Source organism: Sphaeramia orbicularis, chromosome 16 (assembly GCF_902148855.1).
Source record: "Sphaeramia orbicularis chromosome 16, fSphaOr1.1, whole genome shotgun sequence".
NCBI lineage: Eukaryota > Metazoa > Chordata > Actinopteri > Kurtiformes > Apogonidae > Sphaeramia > Sphaeramia orbicularis.
The window spans coordinates 24,133,157-24,154,713 of NC_043972.1; the positions used below are offsets into that span (position 1 = coordinate 24,133,157).

At 35.9% G+C, this 21,557-nt stretch overlaps 1 protein-coding gene across 1 annotated transcript in view; it reads left to right on the forward strand.

Annotated features, from left to right (window-relative positions):
• LOC115435868 (CUB and sushi domain-containing protein 3-like) overlaps window positions 1-21,557 on the forward strand; it is a 296,702-nt gene that overhangs the window by 98,075 nt on the left and 177,070 nt on the right. Inside the window, 11 exon segments of the mRNA XM_030158480.1 lie at window positions 616-693; window positions 2,203-2,290; window positions 3,590-3,714; window positions 4,181-4,302; window positions 7,301-7,404; window positions 7,659-7,771; window positions 8,079-8,261; window positions 10,160-10,486; window positions 12,475-12,669; window positions 13,861-13,999; window positions 15,035-15,222. Of these exon segments, the coding sequence (XP_030014340.1) occupies window positions 616-693; window positions 2,203-2,290; window positions 3,590-3,714; window positions 4,181-4,302; window positions 7,301-7,404; window positions 7,659-7,771; window positions 8,079-8,261; window positions 10,160-10,486; window positions 12,475-12,669; window positions 13,861-13,999; window positions 15,035-15,222 (1,662 nt within the window).

The window sequence follows — 21,557 nt, forward strand, 5'->3', positions numbered from 1 at the left end:
TTGTTCTGTGGCCATCTACTGGGGTCTTATCTGGTCACTAAATAAATTCATGTCTTAATTGTGTATATAAAAGATTAAATTAACTAGTTGATTCATGGTGTAGTTCAGAGGAGAAGCATTGTCCCAGTGTTTTTAATCAAAAATTCTTGTTTTGCTTAATACATAATTTATACCTTTTGGCTATTCTGTTGATATTTCAAAATTATGGCAGTTGCTTGCATCACCTGGCTTTTGTTTGCAATCTGGCCCCTGCTGTCTTTAATTAGACCGCCTTAAGATATGTAGCTGTCCTTGGGCTGCTTATAGACACTTCTTGTTTTCACTGAAACCATTAAATACATTCTGACCAATGAATTTTCATCCACTCTTTTATGTCTGACTTGTATGAACAGACATGAAAAACTAAATCAGGTTTGATAGAATTACACCCCTTAGGAATACATCAGAGTCCTTCAGCTCTTTTTGAAACAGGATACACACCAGTAGCAATTATATTTTTGTGTTTTTCATAAGACCAAATATTATCCAGAGAAAGAAACACTTGTACTGTATCTTCTCACATCTAATACTGTAACTTCTTTTATCTAATGGACTTTTTCTATTGCTCTTGACCAGTGAAAAGCTCTGGAGAGCTTAAATCCAGAGGGGTAAAATTATTACCAGGAAAGGACAACACTAACAAACTGTCTTTGAGTAAGTCTTTTATTTTTCTTATGCAACTGTTTTCATTGTTTGGATTTTTTGGTTATGTAGGGCTTGCGTTCTGGGTCTTTATTTCTTTCTTGTCTCTCTTTTTTTTTATTTTTTGCTGCATCATTTGAAGGAATTAAGCTACAGTACTAGATTTTGCAGAAGTGCAGTCTCTTTCTTTCTTTCTGATGACCCATATCCCCTGTTGTCTTTGGACTTCCTGTCCTAACAGAAATGAACTCTGCTAAATCGTGCTTATTCATGCATTTTGCAGCAAAATGCTAAATTTCTGACCACTTTGTTCCATTTAAGGAGTAAATCACTATGACTTATGCTGATACACTGTGTGATCTACACGCACAGCAGTAGTCAAGGTTAAGTGACCACTCAGTTGTCAGATGATTTGTGTACACTTCAGACTGAGGTGAATGCATTTTAATTGCTTGCAGAGCTCTGTCGTTACCATAACTCAGGAACACAATTCCTTTTAACTCCACAGTGTGCTAAACACTTGCGTGGAAACAGGTTGTAATCTTTATTGTGTCATAGATTTGCCATTGCATGGAGACATGAATAATGCAGAAACCTGTAATCTTTTCTTCTAGATAATATTGCATATCTTTTAAAACACTGCGAGGAGATGCTTCATGTGCCTTGTGGATTCACTGCATATAATTAAACTCATAACTGTATTGTAACGCACAACAATTAACTTCAATGTTAATGAACTTCTGAAAGAAGTTGGAAAAGAACAATCCAATAATGCTTTTCACTTTCAAAGGAATCGTCTGTGTGTATGATCATGCATGTTCATGTGGGTTGATTTGTTGTTGTGAACAACAACAAACCTTGACAATAATTATTAAACTACATATTAATTTCATGTAAATTTCATTGCCACTGTGTGCAGTGTTTGATTTACTGATTCCAATACTATAAGAGCTGAGATGGACTTGGCTAAAATCAGACTACATGCAGCTAAATACTGAAGTCTCCCCTATTTTCCACCTCTAACAGTGAGTTTGCAACATAAACATTACATATGAAACCTAAAAAATGCTTCAAGGCTTTATCAAGTGTTAAGCTATTATTGTTACGAAAAGTCTCACAGTGAATATTGTAGCATTTGCACTTGATAGTGAAGGCTATTTAATCCTCTTAGGCTGTGATGGGTACAGATTTATTTCCCTCCATTTTCTCTAGCTCAGGTAAGAGAGTTACATTTACCCTTGGAAATTACTGATATCACAAAACGTGTATATTCACAAGAGCACTGCCAACAACTGGCAGTTGAAAATCTCTGACATTAAGTGATGAATTTCTATTTTATTAACAATTGTCTACGAACTTGGAACCAAATTTTAGTTTCAAGCAGAACTATTACACATTCAGAACTGCGGTGTTATCTTCCATTCAAGTGCTTTTCACTGCAGTGAGTGTTTTCTGGAAGTACGCTGCTTTGACAATTAAAGTGTCTCTCTCAGAGTGTTCTTGGTTTTCTTCTTTATTCAGTGAATGAAGGAGGAATCAAACAAGTGTCTAATTACTGCCCTGACCCAGGGGAGCCGGAGAATGGCAAACGGATTGGTTCTGACTTCAGGTGAGATGGTGCTTCAGAAGTGAAGGAACTCACGTTTTAGAAGGAACAGAAAGTGTGTTAGTCAGTATTTTAACTTGTAGCAAAATTAAAGTATCACTGTCATATTCCCCAAAGACAAAAAAGCCTATATTAGGTAAAGTCAACATGAGAGTTGATGCGGTCTTCAACAGTTTTGAAAATTTCTCTCATTTATCATAGACAGTATCAAATATTTGATGTGTTTATACTGTCATGCTTTGTGAATGCTATATAGTCTGTTTTGTTTCTCAGCAGAAATAATATTCATAGCACTCCTTATATCATATATTTAAGAAGAGGAAAGGCACAAACATAAAATGTGAGACAGTGTGCTTTGATATATAGCTGATTGTTGTAAAAAAAAAAAAAAAAACACACTTTGAACTTATGCAGCTTTAGAAAGCTTTAGTTCCTAAAAGGAGCCCCCTGGGTATTGAGATTTAGTTAGCTGTCTCAGGTAAGTCCAATAATAGGTCCTTGCACCAGTAGTTTGTTTGTATAAATCCACTGCTCAGCCAAAGAAAAAGTCACCACCTGGACTTAAATAGGAATGTGTTTTCCATCGGATAATCACTGTACTGAGTATTATGTTGCAGCTGAAGTAAGTTCACTATGTTTCAATGGAAGAAGGTCATGTGGTCTGATGAGTCCAGATTGAACCCTGTTCAAGAGTGATGATCCATCAGGATGAGAGAGGGATGAAGTGATTACCCATCACACATAGTGCCATCAGTACAAGCCTATGGGGACAGCATTATGATCTGGGTTTGTTCAGTTGGTCAGGTCCAGGTTCAGCAATGTTACCTGTCCAAAAAATTAGGTCAGCAACTCCTTGAATAAACTGAATGACCAGGTATGAACATTAGTAGATTTTATTTCTTCCTTATGACAGAATGTTTCAGGAAACATAATTTTCTCACATGTATTGGCCACCACAGAGTCTAGATCTACAATTGCATTGCGTAATCAAATAAATATTTAGCAATTGCCTTTTTTTGGGCTGGGCAGTGTATATACCCTTTGTTAGCATAACTTATAAAAGTATACATGTAATTAATAGTAATAATGTAATAGTTAGTGTCATAATGACATTAGTGTACAGTAAATGTTCACTGCATTATTGTTGCCTAACTTTGGGAGAATCAGTGAGAACAGTAAATAAATAAATGGATTGAATTTAATATGTTGCTGTACAGTACAATGTAAATGTGTTTTGTTTCATTTGGAAGCATTTGGAGACTTGATTTTTTCTTCAAGTGTTAATAGGGTTTATCTTCACAGTATCGGAGCGAGTGCTCAGTTTACCTGTGATGAAGACCATGTGCTGCAGGGTTCCAAAACGATTACCTGCCAGCGCGTGGCTGAGGTTTTTGCTGCTTGGAGCGACCACAGGCCCGTCTGCAAGGGTGAGTGAGGCTTCTGAGGAGCTAATAAAACAGTTTGATTAAGGCAGTGCCTCTGGATACAGGCTGTATGCAGATAGAGGAAAGTTCATTTCTGTTAATTATGTATGAAAGCCTCTGCTACAGCTCTCTACTTTTTCATTCCAAAATGCTCTGGCTGTTTTTTTTTTCTGTTTCATAATACCTGAAGCACCTTTTACAATTTGATTAATGGGACTGCAGCTAATAGACCCCCTCACTACTTGTGCAAACAATATATTACCTTTCTGTCATATTACAATGCAGGAATTATTACCCTGCCTTCTGAGCACCTTTTTTCATCAATATTTATTGTGAATTTTTACATCCATGGGTCTGATTTTTAGATCTTGTACTCATGATTTATGTTGTGTATATATTAACACATGACTGTTATGGATATGCCTGTTAACTTGTTTATCTGTCTTTGTGTTTTTTTCTACCTTCACAGTAAAAACATGTGGGTCGAATCTACAGGGACCATCAGGCACATTCACGTCTCCTAACTTCCCCATCCAGTATGAGAGTAACTCCCAGTGTGTGTGGATCATCACTGCCAGCGATCCAAACAAGGTAGGAAAATCAGATGTGATATATGTATATTTTTTTCATGTTTTCTGGACTGAGTTCAGTTTTAAAAAATGTTCTTATATGACTATACTCCAAGACTTTGGGTTCAAATTCCTTTTAAATCTGTTAATTTCCCAGTCAAGGACACAGCTGTCAGGGTACATCAATATAACATGATTACATGTAGGTTTTGTGCTGCACTTCACTTCACTAGACAGACAGTGGCTTATGCAGAATCATAATGCAAACCATAGCTGACAAAAATAATAATCCAAGATCAAAAGAGAGTTTGCGTTACTCTTAATCTAGAACTATTGTATCAGCATTTCCATACTTGACATATGAAGTTCATGAAAGAAAAACATATTTTTTTATTAAGCTTTTGTTGGGTCATCAAACTCAAATATATGTAAATTTTATGGATAAAATATATTGTTTTTGTTCACGCATTAGTTATAGCATAGCAAGTGGAAAGTATTTTTTCTGTTCACCCAGTGAAACCTTCCCTCTGTAGTGTATAGTATATTTCAAGGCATTATTTTCCTGCATACTTTGTGTATTCATATACATTAATAAATAATAATGTATATGTTTATTTCCAAAGGTTTCCAAAGGGGTAAAAATGTTACATAGAATATGTATGTATTGTGACATGAGATAATCATTATCGTCTCTTATTAATAATAAACCTACAGTAGATTGAATTGTAGTTTTTACTTGACTCCCAGGTTGGCAGTTAAGCAATTCCCTCAATTCATCTGCAGTAACAGAAGTGGAGAAAAATAATGACTAAATGAGACCAGGTTTTTCCCGTGGTGAAGAGGTCAAAGCTGTTTTCCTAATAGTGTATGGCTGTAATATATCAAACCTGGCTCTGTGTTTGTATTCTGCCCAGTGCAATGTCGGTACAACAATAACTAACTAACACTTATTGCAGAAGCTGCATTGGCTGTAGCTTTGTCCTGCTGTGCACTCTGGCAGACAAATGGCATGGCATTGAACTGTAGTCCATTGGTGATATTATGGTAATTGTCCTTTTTGCATGTGTTATAATGAGACAATTACATACTGTCTGGCAATAATGGCGGATGCTGAACATCACCAAGTTGCCATTATACACTATCATATGTTTTTCCATCAACAGATGTGACATTCATGTCATTACCACAGCTTTTTATTTCACAAACTGATCTAGATAGCGTAGGGAGAATTGGCTGAAAAATTGGCTGAAATAATGTGCCTTTATTTTTTAATTTCTATGTAGTACATCTTTACTTGTATGTGCATATGTGTAACCAGCTGTTACCAGTTAAATCTGCAAATGCATTCCATGTTTAGAATTATATCCTCAAAGAGGAAGGATAGAAACAACGAGGCTGGCTGAACGAGGACGGACAATTAATAATTTTGGACTCGCCATGATTGCTTCTTGTATTTGATTTGTGCTCTAAAGTAATGTGAAGAGATGCTGCCGTCAGTTCCTATTATTACTCTGAAGGAAGCTCATGGTGTCCTTTGTTTGTGGGGTTGAACAGAATGGATGTAAACTACTTGTCAAAGCTTTATTCTATAAATAGGATATGAGTTTTAGTTTCGTGTTTGGATTTCTTTTTTGTCAATGTCATTTCTGATTTGGGTTTTAGGAGTAGTTTGGCGTAAATCACAGGAGTACAAGAATAAAGTCTGCATGTCTGTGACTGTATTTAAATAATATGAGAGAAGGTAGTCTTAGGTTTTTACAGTATTGTTTGATCAAACATGTTCCTGTCTGCTTGGAGGAATTTATAAGGCCTTCCATGGGCTTTTTTTTTTTTTAATACACGGACTCTCACTGCACCTCCAGCAGCTTAGCTTTCTTCAGAAAATATGGAAGTGAGTACCTGTGTTATGAATGTTATGAAAAAGATGGAGGTTTATATGATAATAAAACATCACTCATTTGAATATGTGCTCATCTAAATGAATGCTAACTATCAGGGTGACTTCCTGGGAAGCAAAGTCAGTTTGTAGGGCAGGAGATTGGAACACGCAAAGGCTGCAGTGGGTGGCATTAGTACCTTTAAGCATATTGTAATTCAAGTGCTCTGGCATGAAACAAGAATATCTACAGATGTCTGTGCACTATTTTCAACATCAGGTAATCAGTGTTTTCAGACAGGTAGGAGGTTAACTACTAGATTGACAGCTGTAATTATTACCAGTTGTTGTCATTGTGTTGTTAGATGTGATTGTTAAATGTTTTGCTCTAGTCCACAGTTCATCACAGCAGTATTTCCACAGTGGCTTGAAACAGCAACAGCTCACCTATATTATATTTAGTCTTTTGATTTAGTTCAAGAGGAGGAAGCTGCAGAGGGAAAGTCATCTTCTTAAAGCTCCTGCAGCTTTAAGAAGGTTAAATATAGACAGAATGACCTCTGTCGATTTAAGGTGGATCTGTAACAATAATTGTGATCAACATGTTAATGATTTTTTCGTGGATAGCTGCTTATTCGCATTTAACCCTGTAAAGCCTGAACCATTAAATCATTGACAGAAAATTCCAGTTCTTTGACATTGGAGCCTTTATTGGTCCTTCAGAACAACCCCCCAAAATTTTTTACAAATATTAATTTCCATGTAGGAGTTTCCGTTTTGTATCATATTTGATACGTTGGGTCTCAGTGCTCCAATATTATTATTTTTGAACAACAAAAACATAATATAACACAAACATGTCTAACAAATTGGTAATTCCTTTTCAGAACTGGCAAAGTTCTGCCTCCTTCCTCATTAATGACAGTCATGTAGTGTCACTGGAAAGGCCTCTGGTGAACGAATTCCTCCCCCCGGTGGATTATCTGTGTATTGCATGTATCTAATTGTAGACATCAGGTTTTTCAAGAAAAAAACAAAACACTCTAATCATGTAGAGGGCCTCAAAACTCATGTATCAAATACGATACGTTTGGTGTTACAGGATTAAGAAAGGAATATAACAATGCATTATATTTCATTTCAGGTCATCCAGATTAACTTTGAGGAGTTTGACTTAGAGATTGGGTACGATTCCCTAACAATTGGAGATGGAGGGGAAGTAGGTGACTCTAAAACAATAATCCAAGTGTAAGTATAACATATAACAATTCATTTATTGTATGTATTTTCTACCACACTGCTGCTGATTTTGTAAAATGAATGGAAAACATAATGCTGTATTTCTAGTAATATAAGATTCTTCATAATGGTTTTAATAATATTTATGAAACTGTGTAAGATATATCACATTTCATTAGATACATTTCATACAACCTTTGAAAACACTGATATTGATTCCTACATGAGATTATGTAGTTATGTTTTGTTTGTCTTATCTTTAGGCTGACTGGGAGTTTTGTCCCAGACCTGATTGTTAGCATGTCCCATCAGATGTGGCTTCATCTCCAGTCTGATGAGAGTGTGGGCTCGATCGGCTTCAAGATCAACTATAAAGGTACACAGACTTAAGTAATGATACCATCTCTCTCCGACTCCATTCATGTCTGGGACTGGCTCCATCAGTGAAGCAGCAAGCCCATTTTCCTGTCCTCCTATCTGCCGGTCTGGCTGTCTCTCACTCTTTCCCTGACTCCTCAAAAAATAAAAAAAACTTAACCAGACTCTCAGGCTCTTCACCTGGACCTTTATAGATAATGTATAAAAATGCCTCAGAACTTGGCTTGACTTAATCCTCTACTTTACCCCATTTCAGCTCTGTCCCTCTTCACCTCTGCTTCCCCCTTTCCTCCCTCCACCTATAGAAATTGACAAAGAGAGCTGTGGTGACCCTGGTACACCTCTCTATGGCTACCAAGAGGGCAGTGGCTTTTTAAACGGCGATGTTCTGCGTTTTGAATGCCAGTTTGGATTCGAGCTCATTGGGGAGAGGATGATAACCTGCCAGAACAACAATCAGTGGTCCGCTAATATCCCCATCTGCATATGTGAGTCCATTGCTATTTTTTTTTTCCTCTGACAGCAATTGAAGCAATTACTTATGTGTTTGGAAAGTTCACAATGACACAAAGCTATGGGAGAATTAATTAGGGTGACGTTAAATGACCATGCAGTGAATCATGTGTAAATAGCAATATACATAATGTTTGGTAAAAAGGGAAATTGATGGCATGTCCTTGGCTCATATTGGATTTGATTCAAATGAAAAGAAAACAGAGGACACACTCACTGCCTTCAAATGCAGAGAGTGTATCCTCTCGTATTCCACTTTTATTATACATAGGACAGAGTTTGATACATATAGTCTATTTGAATATTAAGTCTTTTTTATGTCAATGCATGTCTTTGAACATATAATTAGGAAAATGGCTCCTTCTGTATATTTAACTATGATAAACAACATGTTGAGGAATTCTTAAATAGATTTTGACAATGGGCATGTTAGCAGGAATATTAGTGGGATAGTTGTGTTCTTTAGACATGTAAACAGAACATTATCCTTTTCTGAATAAGTTCAAAACCGATTAAGCTACACCTGTTGTATGGAAATGAGAAAAGATAACTTTATCCTGCAGGGCCAAATTATCCCGAGTTCCACTATAGTTTTTTTTTTTTTTTTTTCATTGTTTTTATTGTAATTTTTTTTTTTCATTCAACAAAACAGTCTCCTCAAAAGACTAGACACAAAACAAAACATACACGACAGGCCTTACATAAAAAAATAAATAAATAAAAAAAAACAGAAGGTGGTAGGTCAGACTTACAATGTACAGGAGTCACATTTATGAATATCGTTTAAGTTTTCACTATACTAATATCAGTAATAAAAAGGGGAAAAAACAATGCTAACATGCTAATAGTGAGAATAAAACATTATGCAAGATTGTTGAAACTGTAGTATGAAACCAAGACTTTTGCACATGTAACCCAGGTTACTAGGCCTTAAATAGGAAACCAGTGAAATTTGAAAAATAAATTGTGATCGGATTAATATTTACATTATAGGAGATAAATGAGCAAATAACAAAAAAAGTGCTGAAATAAAACTCCATTAAAAAATAAATAAATTACTTAACTAATACAAAAAAGGGACACAGATACTTTTCCAGTATAAATATCCCATAATGCAATGCAGCTGTTACAGTGTCAGACAATGACAAAAGGTGAACAGAGCCCAGTAGCCATTAGTCTATTGAACTATTACACAAATGCCTGTGCAGTTTGTAGTTTTACAACATAACAAGTCAATCGTATAGTATTATAGATGCACAGTCTGCTTTATATTAGAGCTTTATATACATTTTACTTTTTTTGTTGTATTAATAATTTCTTTCCTGCTACTTTTAATACATTTTATACTTGAATGGAGTGACTGTAATGCCCAGTAATTTCCCCTTGGGATTAATAAAGGAAGAAAGAAAGTTTTCTGATTACACACGTGAGATTGTTTGGTTACCATGGTTACATGCCCTCACCTGACTAGAAACACTTCAGGAAATGAGATGTATTCACACCCTGAGCAATGTGCCCGGAAGCGTAGAGTACATTCTACTGTGTATTTAACCAAATATGTGTTGAATATGAATATGGATACTGTGTATGTAGCACGCAGTATGGGATTTCACAGTCCCTTTATCTTCTTATTCTGCATGTTGTATGAATGCATCCATTGGGACAGTGTTCTTTGCTGTATTGTACTTACATTCTTCTGTGTTTCCAGTTCCAAAGCATGCATTGAAACATGCCTTCTAATTACCATCCAGTTTCCGTATTCAGTACCAATATGGTTCTATATGGGTCTGATCCACCAATAAGAGTTGTAGTAAATTAGCTCCCATGTTTTTGTATCATTACTAATCTTTTTTGTTGATCCTTTGTCACACAGTCCCCTGTTTCTCCAACTTCACGGCGCCCATGGGGACGGTGTTATCCCCCGACTACCCAGAAGGCTATGGGAACAACCTCAACTGTGTATGGCTGATCATTTCAGAGGCAGGCTCCAGAATCCACCTGGCCTTTAATGACTTTGACCTGGAGCCTCCCTATGACTTCCTGACGATCAAAGATGGGGACCAGACGGGAGCCACGATTCTGGGGCGCTTCTCAGGGGCCGAAGTTCCCTCCCACCTGACGTCCAACAGCAACATACTGCAGCTGGAGTTTCAGGCTGATCACTCTATGTCCGGACGAGGTTTCAACATCACCTACAGCAGTAAGTGACTGACAATTTAATCCAAAATCCATCATACAGGAGTGATATGTGCTCTGGAAGACAGTACAAGTAGAACTTGTTGACAGTATTCTTGGAGCTGGAATCCCACCGTCACTCATAGATTGACCAAAACACCAAGTAAAAAAGATAAAAAATCACTGGTCTGTGGCTGCAAATATTAAAGTGATTGTAGATAATAACCAGGGAATTCCATATTCGGGATCATCAGAGTGTTTTTACCAAACACGTTGATCCACCTTAAATTGTAACAGTGATATCTTCCAGTTTATATAATACTTGTCCAGTGAGTGTCTGTGGGCAGCTTGTCAGCCTTCCACTTTTAAAGAACAAGCCCTCTAGAAAATAAGGTAGGAAATTCTGTAGCATTTGTTGTATTTCACAAGGTTTATGTCATCACCTACACCCACTACACCAAGTACTTCAGTATAGGAAAGCTTATAAGTTGTAGTCTGGATATTTTTGTGCATTTCAGGATTGGCTGAGACTTAAAATGATCAAAGTTATTTGCAACAGCAGGTCACTTTTTATATTAAACCCACAAAGACCCAAGCAGCTACTGGCAACAAAAATCATCTACTGATCTAAAATGTTTAATAACTTCTCAACCACTAAACCAGTGTTTTTCAGCCGTGGGAACGCCTGAAATTTCTAGTTATTGATTACAAAAAAAAAAACATACTAATAAAAAATATACAGTGAGTTGACAGAGACAATCCCAATACATAAAAGACATGACAAACTGTGAAGCTGAAACTGAAGCACTGTGGTTCTGTGTATCTTTCAGATGTTCATTGTAGTCAGTTTCAGATGCTGCAGCTCTTTCATAATTCATAGTTTGAGTTATTGTTTGTTCAGTATTAATTGTCAGCCTTGTAAATCCAAGCTGGACTGACTGTACATATCCTGACCAAGGAAAATAAAATTCTCACTTTGTGCAGTAATCTACACCTGGCTTTTCTGCCTCCGTCCATAATAATATACATTATATAGACTAAATGTTGACTAAAATTAACATTTATTTGCAACATAGTATAGGAAACTATTACATGATCAAAAACAAATTAATTTTAGCAAAAAAAATGTCTCTGTTTTGAATGTCTGTGGTCGCCAGAAATTTGTGATGTTAAAATGGGGTCATGAGACAAAAAAGGTTGAAACAACTGTGTTAAACCTATCAATGGGTTGAAATAATGCAAGTAAAATGCAGTTTGTCATCTTTTCATGGTCATCAGATATGACACATTTGGACGTTCAGAGGCTCTGTAGTAACCATGGAAACACCATCATCTTCTACAACATTGATTCACCAGTAAAATCCATGTAATTTGGTAAATGTCAGTGAATGGAGACACAATTTTACATTCAGTTATTGTTTCCTTTGCTGAAAAAAAATCACTTTTTCTTCCATTTTCATTGTTTCTGATAATGATAATAATTACCCTCAACTTTAACCTGAGCTTTTATGAATATGTGCATGATCAGTAAAATACAGGAAAATACCAAATTTTCACTGAAATAACATAAAATACAGAGGATAATATTATAATAAATGTTAAAAAAAAATCACTTAAGAAAGGTTAAATAGAGAGAAAGATTAATTTGAGAATTGCCATAAAAGTAGCTCTGGGTCTTTATGGGTTAATCAAAAAGATGGGTTGGGGTTATAATTTGGGTGAACCTCATGTTTTTAAGCTTTTTTCTCATTGTTGCTGAAGGTTTTAGCAGAAAAGGCTTTAGATGTGAAGTAGATACATCACCTAACTCATGCGCTTTGTTGCTTAATACATCACTGTGACTTTTTTTCTCATTACTGATTTATACAGAGAGGATCTCTGTTAAGCTTTTGTTCTCACTTACTGACAGCTATATTCCATTCATTTAATTCCCTACTCCTCGAAGACTCCATTTCTCATTTACACAAGGGATGTTTGTTACTTGATCTCGTTCTCTTTTCTTCTCATCACAAGCTTTTGGTCGAAATGAGTGCCCTGATCCTGGTATACCGCTGAATGCCAGGCGCTTTGGGGACATTTTCCAGCTGGGGAATTCCATCTCAGTGGTTTGTGAGGAAGGTTTTATCAAGACACAGGGAGCTGACACCATCACATGTCACCTGGAGGAAGGCAAGGTCATGTGGAGTGGACTTATTCCCAAATGTGAAGGTAATTTCAGGCTTCTGTAAAATGGTCCAAATGTAGTTTTTAATATTCATGGTCTAAAAATACATTCATATGTCTGGGACTGTGGAAAGAAAGGCATTAAATTCGATCTGGGCCGTAATGAATCAGCAATGAATGTCCCTGTTTTGTTCAGTATAGTATTTTATTTTACTGGTACTTTATATCCCAAAATAATAAGCATTTCCATTTGTGCATAAAAGGTATGAAATTAGCACCCACCAAATATCATGTGTGGGTAGATTTTCTATTTGGTGGGTAAATCTTATACGCCTACTCACACTTTAGGTAAATATTTGTAACAAAAGACTCAAAAGACTTAAATAATGGTGCATTCAAGTGCATCTCACAAACTCATAAATACTCAAACTGCCATAAAGGTTGTTCATATCAATGATGTTAAAGATAATTTTCTTATTTTTCTTCTTTTAAATATTATGGATTTCCCTCAATCCCTGATCTTTCACTACAGCATTTTTTAAAAATATGCCAAAAACAGAACGTCCCTTTCATTTCTACATTTTTGAAATGTAATGAAAAGTGTTTTCAGCAAAACTCCACAATATTCTTGTACAACATGTCCCTAAGTACATCCGCCATCATTTTCAACTTGTTTCACTGAAGCTTTCTTAATAATTCAATACCTTAGTCACACCAAATATGCATACATTTCATCTTGGCCAGCGAGTGAAAAAATTAATTATGTGTGTATGTTCACGAGATGATTTGCCTCTGTGAATATGTCTGTACCTCCCTCCACCTGTCATCAACAGCATTCACCACTTTCTCTCTGACAGCCATGTTGAAACCAGACTTCAAATGTCAACATCTACACAGTCATCACTAAATGTTTTACACAGTCTAGTTTCCTTTACTCTTCTAATGGTATTATTTTTTTTCCTTTTAGAGGCATTTAGAAGGTCTTAAAAGTCACTAAACACTATTAAACAGCACATACTATGCTACATTTAGCTTGCACTGTTATTTACCATCACTTGTATTCCTTATTGACCTATCCCACATTTACTTTAAGTGTTTCCCTCTCCTATCTCCCCACTTTTCTCTCCAATGCCAATGACTCATCACACTATTTATATATTGAATGCTTTGATACTGAATTCTTATTTTTATCTTACTCATTCCCGCTATCCGTCTTTCACTCCTCTGCACCTCCAGCTCCTTGTGGGGGCCACTACTCAGGGCCGTCTGGTGTCATCCTCTCCCCGGGGTGGCCAGGCTACTACAAAGACTCTCTGAGTTGTGAGTGGGTCATTGAGGCTGAGCTGGGACGCTCCATCAAGATCAGCTTTGACAGGTCTGTATGACAGTACTGCAACAACTCACCCGTGGAAACAAAGATATACACACACATACACACACACATAATACCATAAAGACATAAACCTTGACAGTTCATAATCCCTAAGGTACATCCTGTATACTACTGTATAGTACACGCCTGTACTATACTTATACAAACACAGACCTCCTCATACACACTCACCACAAACAAAACAACATGTGTGCACAAATACACCCTTAGCTCTGGAAGCCTTTGAGTTAGAAATAGAAAGTCAAAGAACAGGAATACAGACCTGAATCTAGTTTCCAAAAATGTTAAAAGCCTCGAGTAATTCTTTATCTCGTTTGGCTCCTTCTCAGTTGCTCAGAGCACTGCGATAGAAAGAAGGAAAAAAAAAAAAGCAGTCTTGTTTTTAGATGTTTATTTCTTAGCAAAAAAGTCCATAAAATGTTCATATTTTATAAGTTGCCAGTGCTTTGACACTCCTTTATGGAAGAACAAAGGACGTTTTTTCTTCATAATTGCTGTGAAGTGAGCCCAAATCCTGGACTTCTTCTTCCAACTAAAAGTTTTTGAAGCATACGGTAAAATTGTCTCAGGTATTGATGTTAATATTGGACAGCAGTGCCCATGATACCATAACAGATTTCAAGATTTCTCCAAATTTTAATATGTTCTCTGCGGACACAGCAGGCTTAATGACTTCAGACTGTCTAATCTGTTCATTTCAGCTTAGACTACATACCTGAAGGATTTTAATGTGCAGTAATGACTGCCTCGCTGTTAATTATCCTGCTTATTACATGGCTATTAACTAAAGTTACTTGACAAAAAAACAGTGATAAAAAAATTATGCCTGTGAAAATTATTTTATCTGCTACATAAGATAGTCTCCAGGTGAAGCTGCCTGTAATATAGAAATGTTATATAGAATTTATCATCAGTATTTATTTGTTAAATCGAAATGTGAATATTAAAAGAAATAACACTTAAAAGCTATTTCTCAGTAACATACCTTTCTCTTTTTTTTTTTTCTTTTGCTTGAAGGTTTCAGACAGAGCTCAGCTATGACTTCTTAGAAGTGCATGACGGCCCGAACCTGCTTTCACCTCTGATTGGTTCATTCAACGGAACCCAGGTCCCTCAGTTCCTCTTTAGCAGCAGTAACTTCCTGTATCTGCTATTCACCACTGACAACAGTCGCTCAAACAGTGGCTTCAAGATCTTCTATGAAGGTGAGATTTCACCAATATACATTGTAAACCATAATTATCCCATAAGGACCCAGTGCTACATTTGTGTCAATTCCCAAATGAATTTTTCTCTCTATTATCACCATTTATTATACTATTTTTCTCTGACTTTAGCATTTTTTCCCAATGAAAATCATCATTTTTCTTATTTTTAATTCACTGATCATATAGATGTTCATGAAAACTCAGAGTAATTTCAAAGGTTATTGTATTAAAACAGAAAAACTGAAGAAAAGGATCCATTTTCAGTAAATATAGCATTAACTGAACATAAAAACACGTGTCTCAATTCACTGTAATTTACCAAACTCCATGGGTTTTACCGGTGAATCAGTGTTGTAGAAGATGGTGGTGTTTCCATGTTCACTCCAGAGCCTCTGAACATCCAAATGGGTCATATCTGATGACCATGAAAAGATGACAAACTGTATTTTACACCAATTATTTACATAGACAGTTTAGATCTGAGTTTAGATGCTTTTGGTTGTCGGTGGATGTCTGGGGCTTTATCGGTTAAAATGAATAATATGAATACAAAATATGGTGTTAATATGGTGTCAGTTTTTCTTAATGCACTAATTATCAGGCCATCTGTCAGACTATGTAATAATAACAATAATAATAATAATAATAATAGTAGTAGTAGTAGTAGTAGTAATAATAATAACAATAATAATAATGATGATGATGATGATGATGATAATAATAATAATAATAATAATAATAATAATAATAATAATAATAATAATAATAATAATAATAATAATAATAATAATAATAATAATAATGCCAAGATTAGTTGATATAGCTAAAGTAAAGCCCACATGCTGGGATTCTAACTAAATAATGATAACCATATGAACAAAAATGTGTATTATACATTATGTAATATCAGCTTCAAGTAGAGCTGTCAGGAAAGAAAATCTGTTTCAGTCAATAAACAGAAGGTGAGACTGTGAATCAGCAGCATCTGTTAATCACACCTGGGAATCAGCACCCACGCAGCAGACATCAAAGTCTGCTATTAGCCTTCAAATCTTATTAACAGAGTAATAATTTAAGTATCACCACCAGTACACCCATTACAAGGTCCAGGTAAAATGAATGAGCCTATAATAAAAATAATACTTACTTAATGTATCTATAGAGAAGTTTTTTTTTTTTTTTTTAATGGAAGTGAATTTGAGCCAGGATTTATTGGAGCAAGCATCTGGTGGCAGTCAGCGTTATTAAACTTTCCACTATTTCCACTTTTATAATGAATGGGCCTCCTGATGGTGCATTTAACTCTTAATAGTTTTCTTCTGCTGTTCTGTAAGCTATCTGTATGCAAAGAACAGTAGTAAAAACAGAGAAATACTAAAAGGAATACAGACATGAGTAAGCCTGGACAGCCATCTGGTTTCTCAGTGTATTCAATACTGAGAAAACAGTCTGGAATTGGGCCAGTCACTGTGAAATATGCACAATCTATTGTATACCGAACCAATCACAAGTCTGGAGGGGTGGGTGTTTTGCAATGCGTCAAACACTGAATACTTTTGTCGTGAGTCAAAGTCAGTTTCAAGTCTGCAAATCTTTTTACAACTGTTGTCAGTTGTTTACGTAATTCAAAAATATGGATTGAATTCAACTTTCTTTGACAAAAGCGTCAAGTCTGTCTTATCTGTGATTGGTTTACTCGGCGCCTGTTAGTCCCGCCTTCATATATTCCAGACGGATTTCTCATTGAGAGAGACAGATGGCTGGCCAGGGTAGACTTGGGTGTATTCTATGGCTCTGACTGAAGTAGCACAAAATGTTTCCTCCTATGTATTCATATGTAGATTCCAACATCCACTCTATCAACAAAAGTTTACAAAAAGACTAAAAAAAAAAAAAAAAAGTCATAAATTAACCCTTAAAGACCCAGAACTCTTGTGTCGACTTCCAAATGATTTTTTCTCTAAATCGAACCTTTCTTAAATGATTTATCACCAGTTATAATAACATTATCCTCTGTGTTTTGTATTTTTCAGGGTTAATCAGATATCTTCCTATGTTAAATTCACTGATCATGTAGATGTTCATTAAAGCTCAGAGTAAATTCAAAGTTTATTATATCAAAACAGAGGAAACTGAATAAAAACTGATTTTTTTTTATGTCATTAACTGAACATAAAACAAGTGTCTCCATTCACTGTCAATGATCCAACTCCATGGGTTTTACTGGTGAATCAGTGTTGCAGATAATGACAGTGTTTCCACATTCACTACGGAGCCTCTGAACATCCAAATGGGTCATATCTGATGACCGTGAAAAGATGACAAACTGCATTCTATCTCTATTATTTACTTGTATTGATAGGATTAATGTATCAACAGTTATTAAGCATTTTAAATAAGAAGATGCTTTTAGCTGCTGGCAGTTGTTTAGATCTTTATGAGTTGAAGGAGAGGGTTTTCTATTCATACAACAATTAGAAAAACAAGGAAATTACCTCGAAAAAAGATCCAAACGGCTAAAAGAATTTAAAATGACTGGAGGAACATTAGTACAGCAGTCAGATGCATGCAGGTTGGAGAAAGATTAGATATACAGGGTGGGGAAACAAAATGTACAATATTTTGAGGCAGGGATTAAAAGACAGTGTATGACCAATGAGTTTATTGAAAGTCATGAGAATTTATTTGCCACAAGAAAATTGACATAATAGAAAATGTTTTTATTCTGTGTCCTCCTTCTTTCTCAATAACTGCCTTCACACGCTTCCTGAAACTTGCGCAAGTGTTCCTCAAATATTGGGGTGACAACTTCTCCCATTCTTCTTTAATAGTATCTTCCAGACTTTCTCATAATAGTTTTGCTCATAGTCATTCTCTTCTTTCCATTATAAACGGTCTTTATGGACACTCCAACTATTTTTGAAATCTCCTTTGGTGTGACGAGTGCATTCAGCAAATCACACACTCTTTGACGTTTGCTTTCCTGATTACTCATATGGGCAAAAGTTTCTGAAAAGGTATGGATAATAGTGTTAGGTATGATTATGACATCAATATATGTTTGGTTTCAAAACAATTGACGTAGTGCCTGCTGAGAAAAAACAACTAAATGTTCATCGTAAATTTTGCTTCCCCACCTCTGTACTCTGTATGCCCAGAGTAACTGGGACAGTGACAGAACCATCTTAAAATTGAGGGAATAAATGAGGTCTTTTTCCTAGTATTAAACAACTTTTTTGCCACTTTGAAAAAACTTGGCTTGTCCAAAATATATTTCTGTCCTTAGAGAGTCCTTTTCTGACAGTGATAGAGAGAATCTCTCTATTCCGACTGTGAAATTGTCATTGACTCTCTGATGCTGCGCTGACCACTTTAGCGGCGTCCTTCACCGTATCTTCCAGATGTCAGTTAATTGCATCAAGATCCCAGGAAATTCTTCAGCTGTGATATCTAACTGACCCAAAGAGCCCCAGTCACAGGCAGCTGAATGATTTTAGACCAGTCACACTATGGAAAAGTGTAAAAACAGAACTTGTTTCATCAACTGTAAACCACTGTAGTTTTCCCATCAAAATTTCTATACAAGCCCTTAGGAAAAGCCCTTAGGGAGGCTTTTGTTTGTGAACTTCACTTCAGCTTTTGATATGATGGAGACACATCTTCTAATAGCTGTTGCTAAGTGATTTTAAATTGCCTCATCATCTGGTATTATGGGTCTTAGGCTTTTTGACTGACAGAAAGCAGAGAGGATGTGTGCTTTCACTGATGCCGAAGCATTCAGAAGGGCAGCTATTTGGTTAAATCCTCTGATGCTACTCCACTGCAGAATGTTCCCAGAGGTTTAAGATCAGACCCTAGGAATACACCCGCTGATTTTATTTCTTAATGTGATAACACCAAATGTACATCAATCATACACTTAAATGTACTGAAAACCAAACAGGTTATTATTATTGAATTTCATGAAGTCAGTGACTGATGTAGCAAGAAAGTGCATCGTACAAAGTGTAGAAATAGTTACATCATACAAACATTTTAGTACTATTTTTAATGATTGGATTGATGTGCACACTGAAGTTATTAAGAGGGGAAATTAAAGTGGCAGAGTTCCAAGTAGGATGTGAATAATGACACTAAAAATTGAAATTGGCGTATGAAACACTTCAGGTGGCGTTTCAGTTGGATGACATTATAATGGCACCAGTATTATCAGAATTATTGGGCTGCATGATTCCCATGATAAAAATAAAAAAATCTGTTTGAATCTGAGGACAAAATGGTATTAATCAGTATAACCCATTTAATATAATAATGCTTTAATCAGATAAATTTGTCTGAAGATATGATGTGAGGTGATGATATGCCTAATCACTTCTCTTTTGGCTGAGATAAGGACCAGCCTTTAAATTTCTCTCCTACGCTGTTCACTATCCCAGTGTTTTCTTACACTTTGGTCGACCTTAGCAGGGCCAACATTAACTTCAATTTGAAAAATGGAAATTTGTGAGAGACGGCCTTCTTCAAGTGAACACTTTGCTTTAAAAATCTGGTGAGGAAAAGGGAACTATTAACTATTAGAAGTGCATAATTGCATATCTTCAATAGTTATGATTTTTTTGCTGTTCTTAAGACACTTTTCTTTGACATTGTTATGCACCAGGTAATAGGCTTTGAAAAGTCTCATCTAAATAACCCTGGACTTAGTGTGATCTTGTACAACTGTTTACTCTAGCACCATTACCTTTGTCACTCAGATGTGATTCATAAGACAGTGTTTGTTATTATATCTGTATTATTGACTGAAAGCAGACCACAAGTGCTTTTGTCTTATTATGTTTCACTCTCAAGTGCATTTCTCTATTGTTGATGGGGCTATCGAAAAGCAATAACAGTACGATCATATTAGCTTCTTCTATTGCAATTTAGAACATATCTTTGGCTGGAAAGCTTTGGGGAAACCCAGCCTAGTTCATTTGTAAAATCGGTCTTAGAAAATAGCACTGCTGTGAATAAACTGTGGATCATAAACACATATAAACACAATATGATTCCATTTGTGTGTAATAGGTAACTTAGACCCATTCAACAAAAAACAATATAAGATGACAAAATTCAGCCAAAAGTCGCTGTATGTGGTATTTGTTCTCTAATTCACCACAGAAGACAAAAGGTTTTCCGCTGAGTCCTATTAGCACTCACAATCATAACAACTGGCTAACCTGTTTCCAACGCAGCTTATTAATCTTGTGTAAAGAATACATGGCACAGTCCAGATCATAAGTGCCTGTCATTATCAGCGGTCATGTTTTTCATCAATAGATTTATGCCATGCAGTCAAGAGTGGCTTCTGGTGATCCCAAATGTGTTCCTCCTCCAAACAGATTAGCATTTCTCACAATGAGGCATCAAACCTTTTCTGATCTGACAACATTTGATTGATTTCCTCGGTACTGAGGGGCGTTTGCTTTTGCACTAGCTATTATTTTTCATATTTTTCACACTGTGTTTGGTACATTTAAATGCTCTCCCGCTGAGCTCTCAGTCACTGATTCTAGAAAGACATCCCCCAGCAGTCAGACTAGTATTTGCCAACTGATCTAAATCAAATGACTGGGTCAATCAACCATGAAACGAACACAGCATCAAATCCTGGACTAAACCCAAGACACCTTAAAAAGAGAACAGAAGGTGATTATTCATTGTGTACTGAAAATGCAGTTCACACTCTTTGAAAATATGTGATAAAAACACCTGTAATGTCATAGTGTTTCAGAGTCTGGCTGGATCTCTGATTTCAGTTGGACTTTTCTGTCTTTGTATTTGGTAGTGTTGTATAAAGTACTGGAAAGTCCCACTAGAGTAGAAGTACAGGTATCCGACCAAAAAATTACTTTGATAGAAGTTCAAGTCACCAACTGAAGTGCTACTCAAGTTAAAGTCTCTAAGTATCTAGTATTTACTGTACTTAAGTATATTGAATAATCTAAAATTAAATGTACTCAAGTAATGAAAATAAAAGTACAAGTAAATGTTAATAACAACCCACTTGAGTAGAAGTACAGGTACCCTACCAAAAAATTACTTGGGTAGAAGTTCAAGTCACCAACTGAAATGTTACTCAAGTTGAAGTCTTTTAGTATCTAGTATTTACTGTACTTAAGTATATTGAGTAATCTACAATTAAATGTACTCAAGGAATGAAAACAAAAGTACAAGTAAATGTTAATAACAACCAAAGGCAGTTAGAATTTGGAATATTACACTGCTGCTCACATCCACAGATCACCGACAGGTTGAGTGTGGCACCGGCAATCTTAGCGGTGAAAACATCA